The sequence below is a fragment of the Arvicanthis niloticus genome, chromosome 27 (assembly GCF_011762505.2).
Source record: "Arvicanthis niloticus isolate mArvNil1 chromosome 27, mArvNil1.pat.X, whole genome shotgun sequence".
Classification (NCBI taxonomy): domain Eukaryota; kingdom Metazoa; phylum Chordata; class Mammalia; order Rodentia; family Muridae; genus Arvicanthis; species Arvicanthis niloticus.
In genome coordinates, this window is record NC_133435.1 from 24,691,945 (window position 1) to 24,717,430 (window position 25,486).

A 25,486-nucleotide genomic window follows, 5' to 3' on the forward strand; every position below is an offset into this window, starting at 1 on the left:
CACAAAGAAAATGGATGCTAAATCAACAGTCATACATCACCACGTTCAAGCTCTGAGTCGGGTCGAGTTTATCGTGGAGAGATTGCTAGCGGTATCTGTAGCATTACTATTAACACTTAGTGGTCTAAAGTTGGGGATGTTTGTAAGCATCCTGCAAAACTAAGATGCAAATAGGCTGGACCAAATTGTCAATCACAGTAAAGCTGAGATTAGGAAATCTGAACCACCAACCAAAGAGCATGCAGGGGCTGGAACTAACCCCCCCCACCCCCCCCCCCACAATACACACTTTATAGCAGATTTACAGTTTGTCTTCATTTGGGTCACCTAATAATTGGAGTGGGAGCTATCTCTGACTCTGTTGCTTGTCATTAGGTCCCCTACCTGGACTGTCTGGTTGGTCCTCAGTGTGACAGCATGTGTTTAGTTCTGCTGGGATTAGATGTCCCAGGATGGGATGGTACCCATGGGGGCTTCCCTTTCTCTGAGAAGAAGAAGGGGTAATGGGGGGAAGGATTTGTAAGGGTGCAACTAGGAAGAGAGGAGGGAGGGGGACTGTGATTTGGATGCAATGTGAATAAAAATATTATGGAAAGAAAAAATCTCTCTCACACATGCATTCTCACTTTCTCTCTTTTACACACACACACACACACACACACACGAATAGAATAGCTAAAATTAAAATGAATTACTGAATGAGGAATAGATACTCAGATATTGGTGCTGGGATGGAAAATGCTTCAGAATCTTTGGAAAACAGTTGAGTAGTTCTTTTATTATTAAACACAGGCTTATATCCAATAATCCTACTGATAGATATTGGCCCAAGAGGAATGAAAATGTATGTCCACACAAAGATTTTGGTATGTTTTCTTGGCCATTTTTAAAAATTGTTTGTCCTAAACTGTGAATAATTTGAGTGTTTATTGACAACTGAATCAGTAAGCAGACCATAGTGCATGCATACCACGGAATTCTACTGGGCAATCAGAAAGAACAGTGCTAGTAGGCACACCAGCATTGACAGATCAATGCTCAAAAGCATTGATTTCACGGAAACAAACCATTTTTCGAAGACTCCATATTGTTTAGATCCATTTACATGAAATTCAAGAAAAACACACACCACAATATTAAACAGTAAATCAACAGTAACAGATTAGTGTGTGTGTGTGTGCAAAAAGGAGGTGTATCTTGTGTATTATTTTTTGTTTCATTTTTAATTAACTTTTATTCAGACAATACATAGTCTGATGACCATGTCTCATGGTTCACCTTCTCAGCTCAATTCATATCAGGTGTGCTGGTCTGACAACTCACTGTGTCTAGACAGGACTTTAGATTTTTCTATATATGATTTTTCTTGATTATTTTAATTTAATTTAATTTAATTTAATTTTTTTTAACTTATTCACTTTACATCCTGCTCACTGCCACCTCCTGGTCACCTCCTCCCACAATCCTCCTCCCATCTACCCTCCCCCTTCACTTCTGGACAGGTAAGAGTCCTCCATGGGTATCTCCTCATCCTGGCACTTTGAGTCAAAAGAGGTTTATCTTAAGACATAATGAAAGTGCTCTAGATGGCGACGACAGGGGCATTTCCATGACTGTCTACATCTGCTGAAAGCCATGCCTCGCATAGTTTAAAATAAGAAAGTCTGATCACCCTTTAGAATACACTCATTACAAATCTATAAAAGAAAAAACAAATGACAAATTAGGGAAACTCGTTCTGAATCACCCAGCCTCTGTCCAGAACCTCCAACAGAACAAGTAGGACAACCGTGGTGTGCCTCTCCCTACACATTACATTTGAAGAAGGAGACCTTATTTCTCAGCCTGATGGACTCTGGGTGATCTCAGCCTGCAGCTTCCTTGGTATATTATACTTGGTCTGAGACAAAGGAGTATGTCCAGAGTATCTATGATGGTCAGCTCTCTTTTTGGTTGCCCCCTCCATGTGCCTCATGTGGAATATTTTCACTTCCTACTTTTCTATTTGGAATCATTCAGTTCAGTCTTCTACCTTTCCCTCTGGCTCACCATCAAGTCTTTCTATTTCCTGCAGGAACCTTTACTTTAAAGTCCGCTTTTAGCCCCTTCTTTAGGGCAATAGTGTCCTTAGAGCAAAAGAGAGTGCACATCTTTAGAGAACACTTGGGATGCCTTTGTCATGATTTCCTAAATATCCTCTGAGTGCTCCATCAAAGTGCGTCTGCCTTTCTGGCAGTTCTATTTGGGTAAGACCAGACCAGACAATTCCTCTACCCCTGATATTACCTTCTCAAGTTCCGAGTGCTTGCTTTTCCTCTTCCTCTCACTCTTGCCTATGAACCCCACCAAAAAAGTCCAGAGTTTCTCAGGATCTGGAGATTGAGCTTGTGTTCTAGAAGGGCCATGTAAGTCTTGCTCCCATTGGCTAGAGCAGTATTTCTCCTAGGAAACTATCTGAGCCTGTTCTGCCAAAAAGAGGCTAGAGGTTGATCTGAGGCAATTTTTTACTTGTTTGCACCAAGATTGTGAGTTTATAATTCCAGATTACTGTTGATGCTTGGATTTGGGCCACATGTCTGGACCAGGCTGTCAACACTTCCCTGTTTTAAGCTTTACTAAGCTCTAAAAAAAGTCTTCCCCTTCACAGCCCTGTATAAGAATGGTGGCCACCTCCATTCTCCACATGTATACATAGTCCTTGCTTTGCCATGCAAACTGGACCTTGTTAGGTGGAAAGAGAGTGCATATGCTAACAGGGTATCTCAGGGCTACAGGACTTGGATTTCACCTTCCTTTCTCACTTTGTCCACAGGTCCCTGTCTGTCCTTCTGGGGTAACATGAATGACAGGGGATGGTGAATATCTGATGCCTAAATATTCCTTAAATGCAGCTTAAAGGCCATTACTAGTGGAGTTAGTATAAGATGATGAACCACTATTTTATGTTTCCTTAGTATATTCCCCTGTATTTAGATTCCTTTTAGGTGCTATCATACGATTAGTTTTGTCTGCTTTTGTCTGAGATGCTGAAAAGCCCAAAGAATATGCAACCTTCTCAATGAATCAAACATTTCATTTAGAGAACCAAATGAGTACTTTCACCTTAGAGAATGAAATGAATACTTTCTAAGAAGTAGATGCTATGTATTCTGTAAATGTAAGGTCAGCATTTGTAGCCCTCCCCTCTGTGTGTGTGTGTGTGTGTGTGTGTGTGTGTGTATGTGTGTGTGTGTGTGTATGTATGTACTTTGGCAGTAATTTAAAGTTTTGATTCTGAAACTGAGTTCTAAGTCAAAGGCCAAGCCATCCTCTCTCAAGGTATATTAAGAAGCAAGTATATGGACACAGATATTTCAGACATAAAACAAGTTCCTCTTCCTTTTTTGTAACTCATTTCCCCTCCCACAAGTGCTTCTTAGAATGTGAGTCTGAACCTGACAGAAGTGATTCCTTTCTATGGTATGTGGTATGGCTTCAGAGGTCCTTGTGATGGACTTTAGCTTGTCATGAAAGTCGCCATAAAATTTATGAAGTTGACCAGAATTTTATTGCAGCCAGGTTTTTTCTAATAACTTAAGCGTGACACTAATTTCTATGATGAACACATCCAATTTAAATTTCCTTTTAACATACAAACAAATGGAAGAAATGATGTTAAAAAAAAATCCACCTCCATTTGCAAGAGACACCTGGTTCCAAATCTATCAAAACCTTGTAATAAAAGTTAGCTTTATAATTTTTACTTTTAATGAATGCTGTCACCTAAATACTTGATATGAGCCCATTTAGGAAACAGTATTAATGAGTCCTCATGTGTGAGCTTAGCTGAGCACACTAATAGGAGTATATAATTAAGAGAAGGGAGGATGAAGAAAAATGTAAAAACCCAAGACAGAAATGCCACAAAGTGAGCAAGTCAAATATAAAGGAACACAGGAAATGATGGGTCTTCTGTTTCATTTTACTCAACTGACTTCAAGTTCTTATCCATAAATCAATGCTTTGGGAATTATATATTGCAAAAAATTTCTTACAATCATATTCTTGCAGCATATCAATTTATGTTTTTTAAGGGAACGACAATAAAAAAAACCATACTGAGAACCAAAAAGACATTCACTGCCCACTAGATTTAGAATTTAAGTGTACCCTGAGACAGTAGGTTATTCCCTTAAAATTATTCAGGTATTATATAATATCTTAATTTTTAACATCTATTTAGATCAGGTAACTGTAGATTTATTGTTAAAGTTGACCCTATAACCACAAATTTTAATTTAGTGTGAGGCTAGAAGATAAATATTAGCACATCCCTTTTAAAAGAATGCGCTCTTTTTCATTGGAAGGATGGGAGGCCCCTGGAATTCACTAAAGTCTTATGAAGATCAAGCCAAATGCAATTAACTATAAGTAATTAAGTAGTGGGAAAAAAAACCCAGGTACAATCATTGAGGTAGATCTGAATTGTAATTAGTGACCAATACGATAGATATTTGAGTAACAGATTACAGGTTTTTTATTTTTAAACATGGGAGAAAAGTGAGATATAACAAAATTGCCTGCTTGTACCACTGAAGACTAAGCTTCAACCCAACCAGAGACTTTCCCAAGGCTTAGTGACCTAAGCTTCACTGGAGCATGCTATTTTAAAACACGTGGTGCATCATGGACTTTGATTGGCATGTTTACTCTTACATCTTTGATGCACATTACCTATAGGATTGATCTACTACCTGAAATCAAGCTGCCATTCCACAAATGTGTTATCAACCACAACACTACAGTTCACTATGCATTTTCTAACTTAACAAGAGTCTGGGATCATGGGGAGACCAGAAGAGGAAGTGGAGAGAGGAGAAAAATTCAGTCTCTGAGGAACAAGACACTTTAGATTCTCTGAGTGATGTTTGAAATCACTTCACATTTGTCTATAAATCTTAAGATAAAAGCACAATGGCAGACTTCAAGAATACACCCTTTGCCTGAAGGAATGTCAGTGGGCACTGAAGGGAAGGAGTCCTCCAGTGCAGCAGCCAGGTTAGGGAGGAAGTCCTCAACCTTCCTGCCAGGTCCCTGAGGGAGGACTCTGCATTTCTCACAGAATGCTTGGCTGGGGAAAGTTACAGTAAAATCATTGTCAGGTTTTCTGAAAACACTAAGAATATTGTTTGTTGCAAACTATCAACAATGATAATCTCTAGAATTATAATTATTATTTTTTAAGTGGTCCAAGGAGCTAGAAAGAATACTCAAAAATTTAGAGTGCTTGCTGATCCTACAAAGAACAAGTTCAATTCCTAGCACCCATGTCAGTGGCTCACAACCATCTGTGACTTCAGCACCAGAGGCTCTGACAACCTATTCTGGTATCTACACACATGTACACATATGTGAACACACACACACACACACACACGCACACGCACACACACGTAAATATAAAAGTAAGTTAAATTGAAAAGAAACACCAGCATTCTAAGAAGAATGAAAACTGGCCAGGCATCCTCAGCTCAGGACCAGGAATTAAGGGATAGCTCCTGTTGAGCATCAAATTTGCTTCTTTCTTTGGTGAACCAGAGCCCAATGTATAGACCATAAACTTAAAGTGCTAAAAAGAAATAATCAGATTCTTGAAATTAGAGAAATTTCCAGCAAAATGAACATTTTTTTTCCTGCTGCAGTTTGAGAGTATTCTACTACTTTTTTAAAAAATCTTTTATTTATTTATTTACATTCCAGATTTTATTCCCCTCCCAGTTCACCCTCCGACTGTTCCACATCCTATACCTCCTCTCCACACCCCTGTCTCCACGAGGCTGGCCCAATCGCCCCCTCAGCCCTCCAGACCTCTAAACTCCCTGCATCCTCCAGTCTCTTGAGGGTTAGGTGCATCTTTTCTGACTGAACCCAGACCTGGCAGTCCTCTGCTGTATATGTGTTGGGAGCCTCATATCAGCTGGTGTATGCTGCCTGGTTGGTGGCCCAGTGTTTGTTTGAAAGATCTCAGGGGTCCAGGTTAATTGAGACTGCTGGTCATCCTAGAGGGTCGCCCTCCTCCTCAGCTTCTTCCAGCCTTTCCCTAAGTCAGCCACAGGGTTCACCAGCATCTGTCCATTGGTTGGGTACAAATATCTGCATCCGACTCTGAACTGTTTGTGTCTTTCAAAGGGCAGTCATGATAGGTCCCTTTTTGTGAGCACTCCATAGCCTCAGTAATAGTGTCAGGCCTTGGGGCCTCTCCTTAAACTTGATCCCACTTTGGACCTGTCGCTGGACCTACTTTGCCTCAGGCTCCCCTTAATTTCCATCCCTGCAGTTTTTTCAGACTGGAACAATTATGGGTCAGAGCTTTGACTGTGGGATGGCAGCCCCATGCCCTCTCCCACTGTGGGGCATTTCATCTAAGGTCCCTCCCTTTGAGTCCTGAGAGTCTCTCACCTCCCAGGTCTCTGGTGCATTCTGAAGGGTCCCCCCACCTCCTACCTCCCAAGGTTGCCTGTTTCCATTCTTTGTGCTGGCCCTGGGGCTTCAGTCCCCTACGACTTTAGCCAAGGTTTTGAGCTTTCCCCCTGCTCAAGAAATGAAGGTCTTTAGAAGTCATCACGAATGAAAGCACTGCCTTTAAAACTGACTTATAAGTACTGACTTATCTTAACAGGAATTTTGGAACATGGTTTTATTACAAACGTTTCTCATATAAAACTTCCCTGGTATTTCACAGTGTTTTAAATACCCCAAGTCTGGATACTTGAAGAAAAGCTTATCATAGTGTAAAACCATGTTTTACCATCTGCCAAGGTACACTCCATTTTCCCTATGCTTAGGTGCATGCTTTTATTGCCTGTGAGCAGGCTTAGGACATGTGTTTGCTGCCTGTGACAGATAGCTGGGGAATCCCCAAGGAGCAGTGTTGTCTCACTGAGCTCCAGAAGGCTCAGTGTTTCTGTGCAGATGGGAATGCAGCTGTTTCTAATGACCTGACTTTCCCCACAGAGCCCAGTGTATGCCTTTTCACAAGGAAGCTGAACCATGGGGGAAACTCCACGGATGGCTTTGCCTAAAGCAACAACCCACGGCCCAGACCGACTATGCTGAGCAATTGTTTTGCAAGGCCAAACAATATCAACTCCTCCGGATCTTCCCTTAAATTTTGTAAGGATAGCCAAACCCCATCAAGAGCCCTTCAAGGAAAGTGCAGGGAAAGAAGAATTATTTTTGCCAGGGTATAAAACAAAGGATGTACATTACCCAGTGTAGTCCTTTATCTTTCCTGCACTTGTCAAGGGTTTCATTTAATCGATACAAAAGGGATGCATATACAGAGAATTGAGACAAGAGAAAATGCTAGTTCACGATTAATAAATTTTCAAGAATCAGGACTCTGAGAAGGCAGAAGAGATCACCTAAACATTTTTTTAAAATTGGAAACAAATAACCTGATAAAATCCCTGCTGTCACGCTAAGAGTCACCACTCTTGCCTTAATTTTAATTGAATGAGAAAGCTTCAGCCAGTTGCTCACAAGCTCCTCATGAACATTACAGAACAAAGTAGGACAGCCCTGATGGGTCCCCATGTTGCTAAGTATGTCTCCCACATATTCCTAGATTCTTTAAATTCTTTCTTTTATTTTTGTGATTATAATTACCATAATTTCCTCATGCCCCCTACCCCAGCCTTCTCGCATACACTCCTTGTCCCTCACGCACAGCCTCTACACACCCACAAGTACCATGTGCTTAATCTTCATAGCATTGCCAGAAGGCTCCATGCCTCCACTTCTAAAAGAAGGAAGCCTCTAACATCATCATTCGAAACAGGTAGCAATCACCTGTAGGCATTGGTCTAACATTGCTCCTCTGAGGAATCCTACCAGTCAGGTCCTCTGCTGGGGTCTAGGAACACCACAGAGGGAGCTGCAAATCTACATTAAGCATGCAAGACAATGAATGATTGGTGGAGCAGAAGAATAGTTTTAAGTTAGGAACTCATTCGCTTTGTTTTTTTTTTTTTTTTTTAAATGTACAATACCATTTTTCATTTATTGATGAAGAAAGTTAAAAATTATTCTACTCCCCCTTCCCCAATTCATCAAATGATAACTAAGTACCCAGTCACATGAACAGTATATCCTAGAGAGAAGATGGGCCAGGCAGTTTCTATCCACATTCAAAAGTTTCATCAGAGACTGGATCTACTTAAGGGTGGGGAGAAAAGGCACCTTTCAAAGAGTTTGTTATTAACTGAGTCTTTTCTACACTCCTTCCTAAGAGCAGTAGGTGAGGAAGCGTTTTCTAAACTAGACCTAGTACGTGGAAGGTGGACTTAATCTTTCCTTCTCTGGAAAGGGCTGTCTACTGATTAACGCATATTTTTTGTTTGTTTGTTTTAAAGACACTCACACCACCACAAACATCTCAAAAGCAAGAAGGGAAAGAAAACCAAACCAAGCCAAACCATAACAACAAAACAACCCACCAAACTAACAAAACCACCACCACAACAAAAAACACTAAGATGTCTGCAATTACTCTATATAATAGAACCAGAGAGAGGCTTTGACTATTCAAATTAGTCTGACACAAAGGCATCACAGGCATGCCTTGCTTTAAAAGAAAATAAAAGATTTTTTTGAGACAGTAAAACAAAACTCATCACTTTTCTGACAATACAACAATACATAATTATTCAAAATTAACTAGTGCTGAGAAGGCAGAGGGTCCTGGTTCATACTGATCTTTTTGGGCTGGAACAAGTCTGGTGCTGGTGATCAACCCAGGCCTTCTTTAGAAACACTACTCTCGGCATTCCATAGTTGCCTACCGTTCCTCATTTAGGGCCCAGGCCTCCTGGGCTCCCTGCATCATCTACATTAGGGCTGTTGCTGGCCTTGTTCAGCTCAGACTCCACATGGTGAGACTTTCTGGGTGTAGCTTCTGAGATCACTCAGAGACACAGTCTCCCAGCACTCTCTGATCACGGGTTGCTTACAATCTTTCTGCCCCCTCTTCTGTGATGTTCCCTGAGCCTCCAGGGCAGGAGTTGTGTTGTAGATAGATCTGCTGGGGCCGGGCTCAACAACAACTCTACATTCTGGTTGGTGTGGTTTTTCTGTTATGCTCTCCTTCTGGGTCTTCCCAGGGAAGGGGAAATGAAGTTATTATATTATAATCTCAAAAAAAAAAAAAAAATCAGAAAGCGATTTCCAAACTCCTTGATGATCGTTTGTATTCTCACAGTTAGCAGTTCCGAATAACCCGTTCCTTATTGTCGGGAAGCACGTTCAGTGGTCAGCTTTCTCACTCTGTCTTCTCCGTTCCATACCACAGGGTGCCTCACGCTAGCCCACTGAAGTCAGGATTATCCTTGATTACCACACAGAGAAACTAAGTCACACAAGTGAAGGAATTTATGCTAGATAATCAAAATAAATGTTTGTTAATTATTTTCCTTTGTATATCTCCATTGTTTTATTATCCAAATTTAAACTTTCAAATTTGATACTATTAGCTTTTTAAAAAAAAATTGTCGGTTTTTTTTTTTTTTGGTTTTTTTTTTTTGTTTGTTTGTTTGTTTTTTTCCTTCAAGACAAGAGTTTCTTTGTGAAGTCTTGGCTGTCTTAGAACTAGTTTTTGTAGACTGGTTTTGTAGGCTGGTTTGGAACTCACAGAGATTTGCCTGCCTCTGCCTCTTGGGTGCTAGAATTAAAGGTGAACACTTATCCAGTTCAGGGGGAGGCCCCAAGGCCTGTCACTATTACTGATGCTGTGGTGTGCTTGCAAACAAAGGCCTATCATGACTGCCCTGTGAGAGGCCCAACAGGCAGCTGAAAAAGTCCAATGCAGATATTTACATCCAACCCATGGACAGAAATTGGTGACTCCTATGGTTGAATTAGGGAAAAGCTGGAAGAAGATGAGGAGGAGGGTTTCCCTATAGGAAGACCAACAGTCTCTAACCTGGACCCCTCGGATCTCTCAGCCACCAAACATGCAGCATACACCAGCTGATATTAGGCTCCCAACACTATACAGAAGAGGATTGCAAGGTCTGGAGTCAGTCAGAGAAGATGAACCTAACCCTAGAGAGACTTGGGGCCCCAGGGACTGGAGAGGATTGGTGAGGTGGGGCCATCCTCTTGGAGACATGGGGGGCAGGGAGGAGGTATGGAATATGAAACAGTCAGAGGGTGGATCAGGAGGGGGATAAAGTTTGGACTGTAAAAAGAAGATTAAAGAATAAAAATAAATAAAGAAATAAAGAACTCTACATACCATGCTCAAAAATGGCCATACCAATTTTAAGTCCCACTAACCTTATAATGTTTGTCTTTTTTTTTCAGATGCTTGCAAACACTTATTGTATGTCTGCTACAGTAGTCATTCTAACTCTGGAGGCATTGTCTTCTCCCACTTTAATTTGCATTTTCTGATTATTAGACATGTTGAACACATTTTCATATGACCATAGGCCATTCATATATCTTTCTTGAGTAATGTCTGTTTAGATCACTTGATAATGTCTGAATCAAGAGTCTTGTTAATTGTTCAGGTTCTTTGTATTTGTAAGATGCTAATCTCAGGTGAGACATGTTACTTTCAATACTACGTCCCATACTCTTGTTATTTCTTAGCTCTGTTGACCCTTTTCTTTGTTGTACAGAGTCTTGGTTTCATTGTTCCATTGTTCATCTGTTGCTTTTGATGCCTCTGTCATTTACAAGAATGTTTGTTGCCAGGAATTTCCTCTTATGTTTCTCTTACTAGTTTAGCAGCTTTAGGATTGATATTTGTGTAGAATATATTTGGGGTTGCTTTTAAATAAATTCTGCATGATAGATTCCTTATTTTTCCTTTTCTGCATGTGTATATCCAGTGTAAACATTTGTTGTAGAAATGATTTTTTCTGCACAGGTGTTCCAATGTTTATAGATCAATTGATATGAAATGTAAACAAGTTTTCTTGAACTCTTCATTCTGTCCACTCATTCTAAGTCTTGATGTTATACTTGACTGTGATGTTAGGTTAATTTTAATGTTCATATAGTTTTATATATTTAACTTCACATGTAGGAGTCTATAAAACATATTCCTCAATTAAGAAATTGATGCCTACAGGTTTGTTCTTGTTTGAAATGGCTTTGACTATTGAGAGTCTTTTGTAGCTCCACGTATGATGGTTTGCATTGCCAACTTGACACAACCTGGAGCCACCTGAGGAAAGAGTCTCATTGATGGCTTGTTTACATTGGGTTGGCCTGTGGGCATGTCTTAGAAAGAGTGTCTTAGTTAATTGATATGAGAAGACATAGTCTACTTTGGGTAGCACCACACCCTACTCAAGAGTTCCTGAACTGTACAGAAGTGGAGAAATCAGGCTGAGCACAAGCTAGCTACAATCACATGTGCATTTATTTCTCCCTGTTCTTAACTATGAGATGTTGCATGCGTATGCCATTCAGACGTCCATGCTATATGAGACTGTAACCTGGGATTAGTAAGTCACATAAAACCTTCTGCCAAGCTGCTTTCTGTCAGGGTGTTATGTCACAGCAACAGAAATGAAGCTAGAACATATGTGGATTTTAGAATTTCTTTTCTGTTTTGTTCAAATGTCATCAGAATTCTTACAGGCTTTGCAGTAAGTCTTTAGAGTACTTCAGTGAGGCCATAGTGTCAATCTGAAATGTCCTACAGAGACCCTTATACTCATAACTTCATAGAGTACTTGATGCTACTGGAAGCTGATGGGAAGTTGAAGGAGTTGCTAGAAGGAGGTTTCCTGTCATTAATGGTGTCTTTCTCACAAGATATCGTGAGACTTTGGCCTCTTATCTCCAAATTTCCAGACATTGGGTGGAAACTTTAGTCTGTCACATGCTTTTGTACTAGTTTATTGCCTAGGTACGGACCCAGTGCACAGACAAGCTTGAATGGGAAAGGAAACTTCCAACACTGGGAGCCAAGATAAGCCTGTTCTCTATAGTTGATAATCTCAAGTATTTATCATAGTGACAGAAACCCAACTAACAGAGAAACTATTGATAACTCTAACAAACATGAATTATTTGGCAAATGAACACTATTTTCATTTTCCTGTATTATTCAATTTCTTCCACCAATGTTTGAACATTTCCAATGTGTATAATTCATCCATTTCTTTGGTTAAATTTATTTCTAAGTGTTTTATCTTTTGGGAAAAGCTGTTATTTAATTTCTTCTTCAGATAATTTGTTGTTAGTATATCTATTTGGAACTGACTTATACGTTGTTCTTTACACCTCACAATTTTAGTGAGTTACACTCATGTGCACATTAAAGTATTTTTAGTGGAGTCTTTAGGATTTTCTAAGATCATGGTGGGGCCTGGGGAGATGACTTAGTAAAGAGCCCCTTACACAATCATGAGGAACTGAGATTAGACGCCCAGATCAGTCAAAAGCTGAGGGTGCTGGCACATAGCTACAATCCCAGCAAAGGAGATGTTGATACTGGAGGGTCTTTAGGGCTCACTGGCCAGCCAGTCTAGTCAAATTATTAAGTTCCAAGTTCCATGAAAAATCTTATCTCAAAAACTATGTTGGGGGCCTGAGAGATGTTGGCTTAGTATTCCTCTCTTATGGGACCATCGTTCTGTTCCTAGCCCTCATGTCAGGCATCTTACAGTTGCCTGTCACTCCAGCTCAGCAGATCCTCTTCTGGCCTCCACAGTTACTGTCACACATGCCAATACCTAAACACACACTTACATGTGACTAACTTTTAAAAATCAAATCTTTATTAAAATGTGGAAATCAGTAGCAGAACAGACCCAACTTCCACCTGTGGCCTTTACATATGTATTCACACCCATATGCTGGTGAACATGAACATGTAAAAACATGTTGTCTTAGGGTTTTATCGCTGTGAGGAGACACCATGACCAAGGACTGACTCACGGCTTCAGAGGGTCAGTCCATTACCATTATGGCAGGAAGCATGGCGGCCTTCAAGCAGACATGGTGCTGGAAGAGCTGAGAGTTCTACATCTTGATCTGTAGGCAGCAAAAGGAGGCCGTGTGCCACACTAGGTGTAGCCTCAACATATATGACCTCAAAGCCTGTCTCCACAGTGACACACTTCCTCCAACAAGACCACACCCACCCCAACCAAACCACACCTCTTAACAGTGCTATTCCCTATGAGGTAAGCATTCAAACATGTGGGTCTATGGAGTCCATAATTATTCAAGTCACCACATACATACAATTGATCAATCAAACAACATTTATCTATCATGATGACGTTTCAGTAGGGACACTACTACTTCCTCCCTGATTTAGATTACTATATTTTTTCCCTTTTTTTTTTTTTATTTCTCTGGCTAAGATTCCTAATGCCATGTTGAACAGAATTGATAGGAGTGAGTAGTCTTGTCTAATACTTGAACTTTGAAGGAAAGCTTTCATTTCTGAGTGTGATGTTATTTATGCTTTTTTTCTATACCTATTCATTGAGAATTTCAGTGAAAAAGGAATTTGAGCTTTGTCAAGTGCTTTCATTATATATTGATATGATAGTTTGACCTTTATCCTTTTCTCTTCGAATGTGTCTGATGTACTACATCAGACTTTAAAACATCAAACTGTCACAATTAAATCTACTTAATCAAGTAGCATGTTTCTGCAAAGGTGCCATTATGCTCCAAATGCTAGTGTCTTACTGATGGATTTTGCATGTGTATTCATCTGGGCTATTTGTCTACTTACAATGGATGTCCTTGCCTGGCCTTGGAATCAAACTAACACTGGACTCATAAATTGCATCTGGAGGTGTTCCTTTGGCTTAAAATTTTGGAAAAGCTCAAGGAGAACAAGCAATTCTTCTTTAGTGTCTGACAGACTTCAGCAGCACTGTGTGTCCTGAGGTGTGCATTGCTGGGAATTTTTGATTCCTGATTCAGTCTCCTTACTTGTTACTGATATAGTTAAAATATCCTTTAACTCATCTTGCAAATCCTATGCTTATAAGAATTTGTTCAAATCTAGACTATCGGAGTTGTTGGCGTATAATTATTTACGTTAATCTATCTTTGTCACTCGTACTGCTGTGGAGTCAGTTGACACATTTTTATCGTCATCCATAATTTTTCTCTTTTCTAGTGAAGACTCGTAAATTTTATTAAAAATAACTGCTGCTTGTGTTTTCTGTATAACTTATCCATGTGTTGATATAATTTTCTTCCTCATGCTGACTTCAGGCTTAATTTTTTCTTACTGTACTCAGATGTAACAGTAAGACATAGGTGCTAACACTATACTTGTTTGGATTGTCTTTTGAGTGCCCTGAAGTTTTGGTTTCCATGAAAGTTCCATTTCCAGGGGTCCAAAGATGTTTTTATTTCCCTTTGGATTTAATCTTTTCCCTGGTGAGTGTTTTTTTCCAAGAGTATATAATTGAATTTCTAAATATTTGTGAATTTTCTCAAGTGCCTATTGATTTCTATTTTATATTATTGTAGTTGGAAAAACTGTGGTTATGATTTCTGTTTTTTAAAAATTTCTTGAGAAGCTTTTTTGACTTATCATATGATCTGTCTTGGAGCAGGCTCTATACTCTTTTGGTAAAAACGTGTATTTTACTACTTTGGGGTGGAGTTTTGTTCAGTCTGCTTTTCATGCTGATTCTCTTTTTTGATGATTGGCCAACGTTGAAAGTGATTCAGGAAGTCTCTGAATTGCTTCTTCTTATTTTTTGTCTTGCTTCACATCTTTTGATATTTGCTTTTTCCATAGACATTTTTCAAATCCTTTTGTTTTGACAAGTATGTATTCTTAAAACTAAACAAAATTCTAATAGACATCATATTGTTGGATATAGTCTTTACTACCCAATTAGCCATGGTTTTTATTTAGGAAATTAATTCAATACTTATGTAATAATTATTGATACACGAGTTGTCCTTTCTCATTTCCTAAATATTTTGTTCCTTTCTTCCTTTTTGATGTCTTTAATAATTATATGTTTTTTTTATAATAGTGTGCTTAGATTCCTTCTCTCTTTGTTTTTTCTGTCACTTACAAATCTTTACTTTTGTTTGCTAGGAGGCTGACCTGAAGAACCCATAGTCTATTCTTACAGGAAAAGAATTTAACCTCAATCATATGGAAAAGCTCTGTGCTGCTAATACCGGCTCCTGTGTGCCACCGTCTCACTGCACTAACAGACACGACACTCAAATCTATGCACCTAGTAACAAAAGTATACTTACAACTTTGTACTGTCAGTTTCATTACATTTTGAATTCTGTAATCAGATTTTAAATGATTTGGCGCCAACGCAATCGTATTCATCTATAATTCTATATATTTAACAGTGCTATGATTTCTAGGTTTATGTAATTATCAGTCTTTCATTTCACTTATAAGAATTACCTCAGGTCGGGCAGTGGTGGCGCACGCCTTTAATCCCAGCACTTGGGAGGCAGAGGCAGGCGGATTTCTGAGTTCGAGGCCAGCCTGGTCTACAGAGTGAGTTCCAGGACAGCCAGGGCGACACAGAGAAACGCTGTCTCAAAAAACGAAAGAAAAAAAGAAGAATTACCTTACAATCTCTACTGTGGCAGATGTAGTAACAATAACTCTTACTTTTTTGTTTGCCTAGAAATGTCTTTATTTCTGCATTTTGATGGACAGCTCGTATATAGTCTTTTTATATCAATACTTCTTAGGGTTTTTACTCTATCGCCTTGTTTACTGTGAGCCAGTGGAGCCTCTGATGAAAGGCCCTTTTCTCCTCTTTCTTCTCAGTTTCCCACCTCTTTCTCCATTTCTTTATTTTTGTTTTGTCTTCTTGTTGCTGCCACAGGGCCTCCCTACTTTCACCCATCCTGGCTTTGAACTCATAATCCTTGACTCTTTTTCCAAGTGCTAAGATTACATCTATAAACCATTATGCCCAGAAGGAATTGCTTCCTTAAATGGGATATTTAAAATTTTTCATTTTTTAATGTGTGTCTTTGTGTGCATATACCCATGTGTTCAAGTGTCTGAGATACTGGGAGAGGACACAGACTCTCCTGAAGCTGGAGTTATAGGTGGTTGGGAACTACCAGTGTGGATGCTGGGACTAAACTCAGATCCTCTGCAAGAGCAGCAAACACTTGTAATGAACACGCCATCTCTCCATCCTTTTAAGTAGGTATTAAACAATGTTCCTCACTCTGCACAGGGGAGTTCTCTTGCTGCTATCCTACTATTTCCTTAGTTTTTCATATTTTTTATCCTTGTTTTTTTTCTTATTGTTCCTGTCACTGTAAATTTTTCTTCATTTTTCTTAAATTTGCTGGTTTGTTTTGATGCTTTGACAAAATCTACTGTTGAACCTTTCCAGAGAAAAGCCTCATTTCAATTACTTTTTTTCACCTTCAAAATATTAGTTTGAACTTTCAAAAAATATCATTTTGATATGTATTTTGAACTCCCATTAAGATATATTATGATTTTTTCTTGTCTGTGTTTCATAACTAACTAGGCATCTTGAAGGTGATTATTTTGAATTCTCTGGTAGCCCAACTTCCTCTGTCTGGGTGCTTCTTGGAAATTTGCTTGTCAGTCAATTGTATCATATTTTCTTGGTTCTAAATGTTCTCTGTATGTTTGTGCTATTGTCTTCACATGTGAAGAGACAGCGATCTTTTCCAAATATTATGGAGGTGTCTTGACTTGGACACACACACTGCCCTAGCAGTAGTTAATCTGTGGTAATGTAAGACCATCCTGTTAGGGAGCACTGTGAAACTGGAAGAAAGGCTTCCTTAACTTCCTTCAGTTTCTCCTGAGGGAATCTTTCAGTTCTCTCTGCAGTTTTTAACCTGTTTCACATGCCTGTTTTCCCTGTATAATTTTACAAGTTACTTTGTCTATTTACCACACTATGTGACTGAACAGAAACTGGTCCCCAAGAGGGGACCAGAGTATAAGGTTCCTTTTGCAGCCTTCTTCCCTTCTGGAGGAAAACTTCTCATACAGTTTCCCCTGTGCTGGAGAGCAATGTTGGCAAAAGAGGATTCTTTCCTCATCTTGTTTCCCTTCCTTAAAGCTTAGGACAATGAATCCCACAAGTTGCTCTGGACACAGTGTGAAGTAACATGGAGTCAGCTGCAAGGAAGGCAGGAGGCAGACATCCAGCAGACACCCTGGTCTTTCTTTCCTGTTCTAAGGTAAATTTCAGGGTTAAACATTCTGCTCAGTGCTAGATTCTGAACCAACAGAGTGGGATTGTTCTTACCCAGGTAAGGTGACTGCTATCCGTTGCGCTCTTCTGGATGAATCTACTTAGCTGAATTATGAATCTTTCAAGGGTATTTGTATTTGTACTGATATTATTATCTTTGGAGGAACAAAAACTATTTCTTCCTGTTGTGTCGTCTAATTTACTTAACTGCGGTATTTCATAGAGCTTCCCTGCATCCCATCTTCCCCCTCCTTCTGTGAACAGAATCACATCTTCATTTTCCTTAGCACTGTACTTTTACATTTCTTTCTATTTTTTGTAATTTTCTGAACTTCTTGACAGCATCAGGGTCCTGTGCTTTTTTAGCACCTTTACAATAAAATCCCCAACACTTTGAAGACATCTCCATGGGTGGGCTAAAATCAGTGTGAGATTAGGGGTTAGAAACAAAGTATTTCAGCATCCAAATGATCCAAATGCTTATTGCCTTATTTATTTAAAGATGGAAGATGAGAAGGAAAAAATTGAATTGCTATGGGTAAGAAGTATCTTAGCCGTAAAAAGGCATTCATCTCATATCACTGAATCATGGCACAGTAGTGGATGCACAGAATACCGAATGTAAGGTTTGCTCATGAATTGTTACATTGCTTCAAGGCTGACCAGTTTCACACTCTCATATGATTATGTGGAAGTAAAAGCAAATACAAGTACATATCAAAAGAAAGTTTAAAATTCTGACCATTAAAAGACTAAAGATGCCAGGACTGGATTTTAACATCCATTTTACAAGACAAACCACTTCCTGTTTCACCTTTACAAGTTTAAGAGTGGCTAGGGAATGCAACCAAAGAGTTATATTAACCATTTCTGGTTGACAATACTCAGGGGAACTACAACTAGATGTCACTACTTTGGCCCAATATTCTTGGGCCTGGGCATGAGACTCTTTAGCATGGGTCTGACTCTAGAAAGAAGCAGAAGCAGCCCCTGCAGAGCTAGGATTTTGTTCATTATGCTCCAGTTGGCTCATGGACCCAAGCTAAGAGCTGTGTGCTTGAATGGAATTACTTAGATCTTTTCAGTGGGCTAATGCTTTTATTCCTAGAAGCAGAGGGAAGTAAGGTATAAAATAGTCTACAGGCTGGTTTCCCTCCCCCACCAAAAACAAAAAACAAAATCCTTAAAGGAAATTTGGTTTCACAAGTTCTTTTTCAGATTTTGAAATGAAGTTTTTATGTGACAGCTATTTTGTAATTCATGATAATAAAATCATATTTTTTCAAAGGAACTGATTATGTGTTGTATCATCCCATTTTATAAATTAGTAGAAATGGAACACATTTAACTTCGTAAGTACTTTGGCCATTGGACTGCAAAAGTTCATGTAGACACAGTTCTTTTGTCCTCAATTCTTACTATGTCCCCTTTATATACCAAACTAAAACCCAAAAACGAACTTGATAACATGAGGAAGATTCATTTCTATACCAGCACTGAGAGAAAACTAAATGCTTGTACATGTCAATTGCTGTACATGGGACATATATGAAAAAAAAAGCACAATTGTGCTAAAATTTTTGTAATAAATAAGTACATAGTAGAAGGACATGGATGTGCACATGTCAATATGTATACAGGAATGCATGTGTATACATATACATAGGAATGTATACAGGAGTGCACGTGTATATGTCAATATGTATACAGGAGTGCATGTGTATACGTAGGGATGTATACAGGGGTGCATGTGTATATGTAGGGATGTATACAGGAATGTGTTGTATACATAGGGATGTATACAGGGTGCATGTGTATACTTAGGGATGTATACAGGAATGCATGTGTACATGTAGAGGTATACACAGGAGTAGATGTGGTTATGTAGAGATGTATGCAGAAGTAGATGTGTACATGTAGAGGCATGTGCAGAGTGTCTTCTGTTCTATCTTCTATGGAAGAACTTCCTTTGTCTGCATGACTACTGTCTACTTAGTGAGTTCTCACTGTGACTTTAAGTTTGGCTTATGGCCACTTGAATCTCTAAAGACAAAGCACCACTGTGTGTCACCCTGAAGCCTACAGTGTCATAGCTGTCCTTGTACTCTGATGCGCACAGCAAACCATGGACACATCATGACTGATGTAAAGGGAAAGAATGGACACAGAGACATAGAACCGCACGGGCAGGCAGGCCATTCAGGGAAAAGAAACTGCACTTGCCTTGTGTTTGTTGGTACAAAATGTGAGGCCTGGCACTTTGAGGAAAGGGTTGTGAAGTGGAGGGGCTATTTACAACCCATGAAGGGTTTTCAATAGTTAAACCCTAAGGAGGGTGGAGATGTGTGCACACATGCAACAAGAAAGACTGAGAGGAATCTCTTATTTAAGATAGAAGTAATGATTGTCTTAAACCTTAGAAAGAATTTATCTCTAGGCATTTAAATTGAATCATACAAATATTATTGATTAGGTCATTGCCCAAATTCTTATAATTTTATTTCATGTTTTACCTAGATTCTAAAAATATGAATGTCATATGTAAACTTCTATGTTGTCTGTAAAGATAGTGTGGTCCAAAGTGCACTGTATCTTTAAGATGAAACTCTTAGATTTATGAAATGCATCTATGTACTTTAAAAGAAAGGGTATAGGCTTTTGAACTTTGTAGTCTAGAACAGTTTAAAATGAACAAAAATTAAAGCAAAAATTAAAGCAAAAGAAGAGGAAAGGAACCCCTGACATATCTGATTTCTGTGTGTTGGACATATCTCTGGACCAACTGGCTGCCACTGCAAATTTGCCATATTTGTGAAATACATGCCTTGCAGTTCTCCTGCAGCCTACCCTTCAAATCACCCTTCAGTTATTTGAGCTTTGCAGAACAGACATCTCTGAGGCATTAACAAAAGTTATAAGTTCACATGGATACAGAATAAGTTTTTTTTAAACACCAGAACCACACTGATAAAGACTACTATAGATTTATAATCACCCCCTGGGAAGTGAACAAAGGTTGGCCTCATCTCATGCCACCAAACTGTTCTCTACAAGAAAGTTTACTCTCAATCAAACTGTTCCTAAGTCATTTTGTTAATTATTACGTGAACTGTATGTGTACTGAACTCTGTTGGTTATATTTTTTACTCTATGATAAAATGTAGAATTTGTCTATTCATGCAAAACAAATTGTTATTGAAATAAGCCTTGTTTGGAATTTTGAAAACAAAAGGAAACTTTAAATGAATGTAAATTCTCTGTAATAAAAATATGAAGTTTAGTTTGGTGTGGTGGCGGATGCCTTTAATTCTATATCACTTGGGAAGTAGCGGCAGGAGGATTTTTGTGAATTCAAGGCTAGCCTGATCTTCAGAGTGAGTTCAGGACAGCCAAGGCTTGTTATACAGAGAAACCTCATCTTGAAAAACTTGTGTGTGTGTGTGTGTGTGTGTGTGTGTGTGTGTGTGTGTGTGTGTGTTGACCCTATGTGTAAACATGCTTGCATGTGTGAGCTTGTATATTAGTGGAGGGACAGAGACATATGAGTGCTCAAATTTGACTTTGTTTCTTTCAGAATGATAAACCCAGATAATGCTGGCCCTGGATGATGTGGAAAGACATCCCACCACAGATTCAGCAGGAGTAATACTTCCAACATATTTGTGTTTTATAGACAGGCAGGGAATGTATCTAAGAATGGCGTTATATCGTCTCTTCTCTCTTCTTGAATTTACAAGAGAGAAAATGCTTAGTGTTCATCTTTGGATAAAATGAGCTAATTATTTGGAAATCAATTTATCTGTGAAAGAAATCCAAGTAGGTATTACAAAAAAGAAAGAAAGAAAGAAGCAAAGAAAGAAAGAAAGAAAGAAAGAAAGAAAGAAAGAAAGAAAGAGAACAAGAAAAAAGAAAGATGTGAACTACTGTTCAGAGGATATGAATAGATTCTAAAAGTATCCTGGGACATAACTGAGGTTCAGCAAGTCACGGCCAATTTTCCCCTGATGACTTTTTGGCTGAAGCATAATTACAGGCCACTTCTAGTTCTGTTCAGCTCTCTTCCACACACAAAGCTGTGGCACACAGTAATTTTTACTCTCCGGGACTGAAAATGAACTTCTGGTTAAGTACAAAGGGTTGTTTTCTGCCAAGCTCAATGAGAGGAGGAAGTGGCAAGGGTGGGTACAGGAAGGCCTAAATTCTCTTGTCTTAACTGTGGACATTAGGATTGCTTAAGGTTTTGAACAGCAACCTCAAATTGGGCTTTGTTAAGTGAGACAGACATCTGCAAAAGAAGCCTGTGACCTGATAAACAGCAATGGGGAAAATGATATCCTCACAAAACCAGACCTAAATAGAGTAGAACACTGGTTTATTATCTAGCCTTGTACTTTTAGCTGTGTGCAAAGGTCTCTATGTAACTTTAGGTATGGCAGTTACTGCCATAATGACTCTGATTCTCTTACATTAAATTGCAAAAGAAGCTTCTAACATGTAAGAATGTGGCAAAAAGTAAATAAAATGATAAATATAAAATTATTTAGCATAGCGCTAATTTTGATCATTTCCCTAATTATCTTGCACCTTTCTGTTCTTGGTGTGGCATGATCTGAGAGAGCCCAGAAGCTGAAACTAAGGCAACCCAACGTAACTGGATCGGAGGATTTCATGGCAGAGCTAGTAAGCCGTGGGACAGTCACAAATGTAAACTTCCAGAGAACCTGATAGCTCCTTTGAGAGAGTCACTCGGGTTGACAGCACCTGTGCTGTTGAGTAAACACCCAATCCTGTGTGAATGTGGTCAAGCAGAGTTAGTACTGATGGTGGTTGGGATGGGAAAGAGTAGGTAATATGATGAGCCTTGAGTTTCTAGAAGAATCTTCAAATCTCTGCTACTGTACATAATAAAATGTTCTTTCAGAAACAATACAATTTAAAAATACATCATGAGTTCTACAGGCAAATGGGTGGAACTAGAAAATTTTATCCTGAGTGAGGTAACTCAGACGCCAAAGAACAGACATGACAGGAGCCTAGCATGTCTGCCTTCCAAGAGGCTCAACAAGCAAGTGACCGAGATAGATGCAGATACTTACACTGAACCATTGGACTGAAGTCTGTGGTTGAACTAAGGGAAGGGCTAGAAGAAGTTGTGAAGGAGGGCGATCCCATAGGAAGACCAGCAGTCTCGACTAACCTGGAACCCCCAAGATCTCTCAGACACTGAGCCACCAACTGGGCAGCATACACTAGCTGATGTGAGGCCCCCCTACTTATACAGCAGAGGACTGCCTGGTCTGGCCTCAGTGAGAGAAGGTGCACCTAACTCTTGAGAGACTTGAGGCCTCAGGAAATGGGAAGGCCTGGCAGGGTGGGGTGGGTCAGGGTGGTGGTGGGGACATCCCCTTGGAGATGGGGGAAGAAGAATGGGATGAGAAACTGTCAGAGGGCAGACCAGGATGGGGATAACGACTGGACTGTAAAAAAAAAAAAGATTAAAGTTAATTTAAAAATATAAAAAAAAATACATTGTACAGTACAAATAAAATGATTATGTAGCTACCTCTGGTCCAGACAACTAAATTTTCGTGACTTCTTATAAGACATAAATAAAAATATAACCTGTAAATAAAATGGGGGCTGGGAAGATCTTAATTAGATATTTAAAAGCAAGAAATTTTGAACAGCCAACAAAGATGTCAAATCTGATCGGCCATCATAATAATGAAAATGAAAGCATAAGGAGCAATGGTTTGTAAGTCAGTGAAGGCTGTCAGGAGAGGGAAGATCTGTCTCAAGTGCTACCTGTCACCATACCTGTCCGTTCTACCGATTAGGATAGCTCTACCCTGTTGGTATAGAATATGGTGGGTCACATAAAGTAGTTCTTTTTAGTACATGAAGCTTTGCTTTGAGAAGCAAAGTAGCAGTCTCTGTATACATTCTGTGAATATGTGTGTGTGTGTGTGTTCATGTGCATGCATGTTTTCTGAAGGGGTTGGCATGTACATGTTTATGAGTCTCTTACAAAGGCAAGAGGTTGATGTCACCTGTGTTCCTTAAGTGCTTTCCACCAGGTTCACTCAATGAACCTGGAGATCACTTATTGCCTAGAGTTTCTGGCTTGCCTAGCAACCTCCAGAGATCCCCTGACTTCTAGTACAGAAAGTATTACAGCTGCATGCTGCTATGTAAGCAGCCTGTGCATGCATGTGCAATGTGTAAAACTGGTTAGTTTTGTCTTCTTGAGTATATACTCTTACATCTAAGATGAGAGTGAGTAAAATCCTTTCTTCTAGTGCCCTGGAAGATGCATCTTGTTATTTTATCAATAGTTACCCTACTATACAGGAAGTAGCACATAAGACATTTTACATGTCACTAACCATAGCTTAGTGCCTATGGATCAACTTTTCCTCAGCCCTTCCATATCCTCCATAGCCTACAGTAAGCAACTCTTGATTGTCAATATGTATGAGATCAACTTGTTTGGATACCGTATGAGTAATACCATGACAGGGTCTTGTAATTTTTACAACTGAATAGTACTCCACTGTGTTTATGTACACTTTTAAAAAAATCACTCATCAATTTAAGGATTCTTAGGTTGTTTCCACCATTTGGCAATTGTTATAAGCAGTGTTACCATACATTTGGTTGAAGAGATGCCTCTTTATATGGATTCAATCACTTTTGGTTAAATGCCGGTGGTAACGTTTTCTGATTAGCTTTCCTACCATTCCCAGTTTTCCTAGAGTAAGATGGTATCTCTCTGTGGTTATGATCTGCGATTCCCAGATGATTGATGGCACTGACAGTTATCCATTGCCAGCCTCACACTCTTACTCTTTGTGTGTTATTATATCGGGCTCAACATCCAATACACGATAATTCTATATTCTTATCCCTGAAGTGCAAGAATTGTATACAATGTACCTCAAGTCCGTGGTCCTTGGAAGAAGTCTTCTTTTCCCATTAAAGTAGACTTCAAAATCTTCAGATTTTAGTCTGTGAGCATAGTCGATATATCCTGATATTTCTTGCCCATGAGAATTTTTGTCACGAATGAAGATTATCGTCTGGTAACAACAAAGAGTGGAAAGGGGACATGAATAATGTTGCTTGAACACTTTGAGAAGCTGTGGCTATAAATCACTGCACATGCCAAGGGCTATTTCAAGTGCTGCTGTATGCTTCCCCCTATGATTCTGTCCGGTAGGTACTGTTATTTCTTTCCCCACGGGAGCTGAAGAAATAGGAAGCCATATGTGTACATGGTACGTTGACAGTAACTTTGCATCTCATTATAAATGATTGAGACCACTATTCCTAAGGAAAGCTTTTATTCAGTGTTATAAATATTTCATGTTATTTACTTTCATATCAACCTCATCTTCTTTATGATCATTTGTGTATAAAACTGAAACTATTAGAAAACTGAGACACAGACAGGTTGAGCCTCTTCAGGACTCCCAGCTATCAAATGGCAAAACTGTCACTCAACCCCTCTCCTTCTTCCTACAAATGAGCTTCTACATATCCACTATTAGAGATACATAAATAAATTCTTAATACCATGACAGTCAAACTCTAATTTACAAATTCAGTATATATACATATATTAAACTTATAGAATACATTGTTTTCTCTCACCCACATTAGTCTCTTCACAGACTCTTATTGACCACTTTCTACATGTTCATAGTTCCTAACAGTAAAAGGATGGAGTAAACCAGGGGGATGTTAAAGTCCAGGTATTCAGAGCTTATGCTTTGCTTTTGAGAGACATCTAAACAGTAGACATGGGACACAGAGAATTACCAGTGAAGGACAGACACTGCAGAGTTCAGTGATGTGCAGTGGAGGCTAACTGAGGCCATGAGCAAAGGTCGGAAGGCGTGCAGGCTTCTCTGAACTATGGAAGGAAGCCACAGGAAGAAGCAGCTGAAACCTCAGGAGCAAAGAGAATCTGTGGTACAAAGCCTAACGCATAAACATGGTAGACGAGATGGTTGGACTGTAACCTTCACCTTCAGGTCCATAGGCATTCTGTTAGTTCAAGTTTTAAGGCAGAGCTGATAGAAAAAAATATATTGCAGCCTAACTAGAAAAAAAGTTGTATTTGCTTTTAAAGTTACACCAAGTAGTAAGGCTCTGTGGCAAAGTTCCCTGTTTGGATAAACCCAGGAGCCCACCTTTTCCTCTTTAGCCACTGCTGTCAGCCAGCTGTTGGGTCTTTGAGGCCATGAGCTAACATAGTTGACTTTAGATAT

At 39.2% G+C, this 25,486-nt stretch overlaps 1 protein-coding gene across 2 annotated transcripts in view; it reads right to left on the bottom strand.

The window, feature by feature from the left end:
• The window catches only part of Cfap299 (cilia and flagella associated protein 299), a 471,810-nt gene that overhangs the window by 45,756 nt on the left and 400,568 nt on the right, over positions 1-25,486 (bottom strand). For both annotated transcript variants that reach the window (XM_076926435.1, XM_076926434.1), the window contains exon 4: positions 24,150-24,292. In XM_076926435.1, coding sequence (XP_076782550.1) covers positions 24,150-24,292 — 143 coding nt within the window. The remainder of the gene's footprint in view (positions 1-24,149; positions 24,293-25,486) is intronic.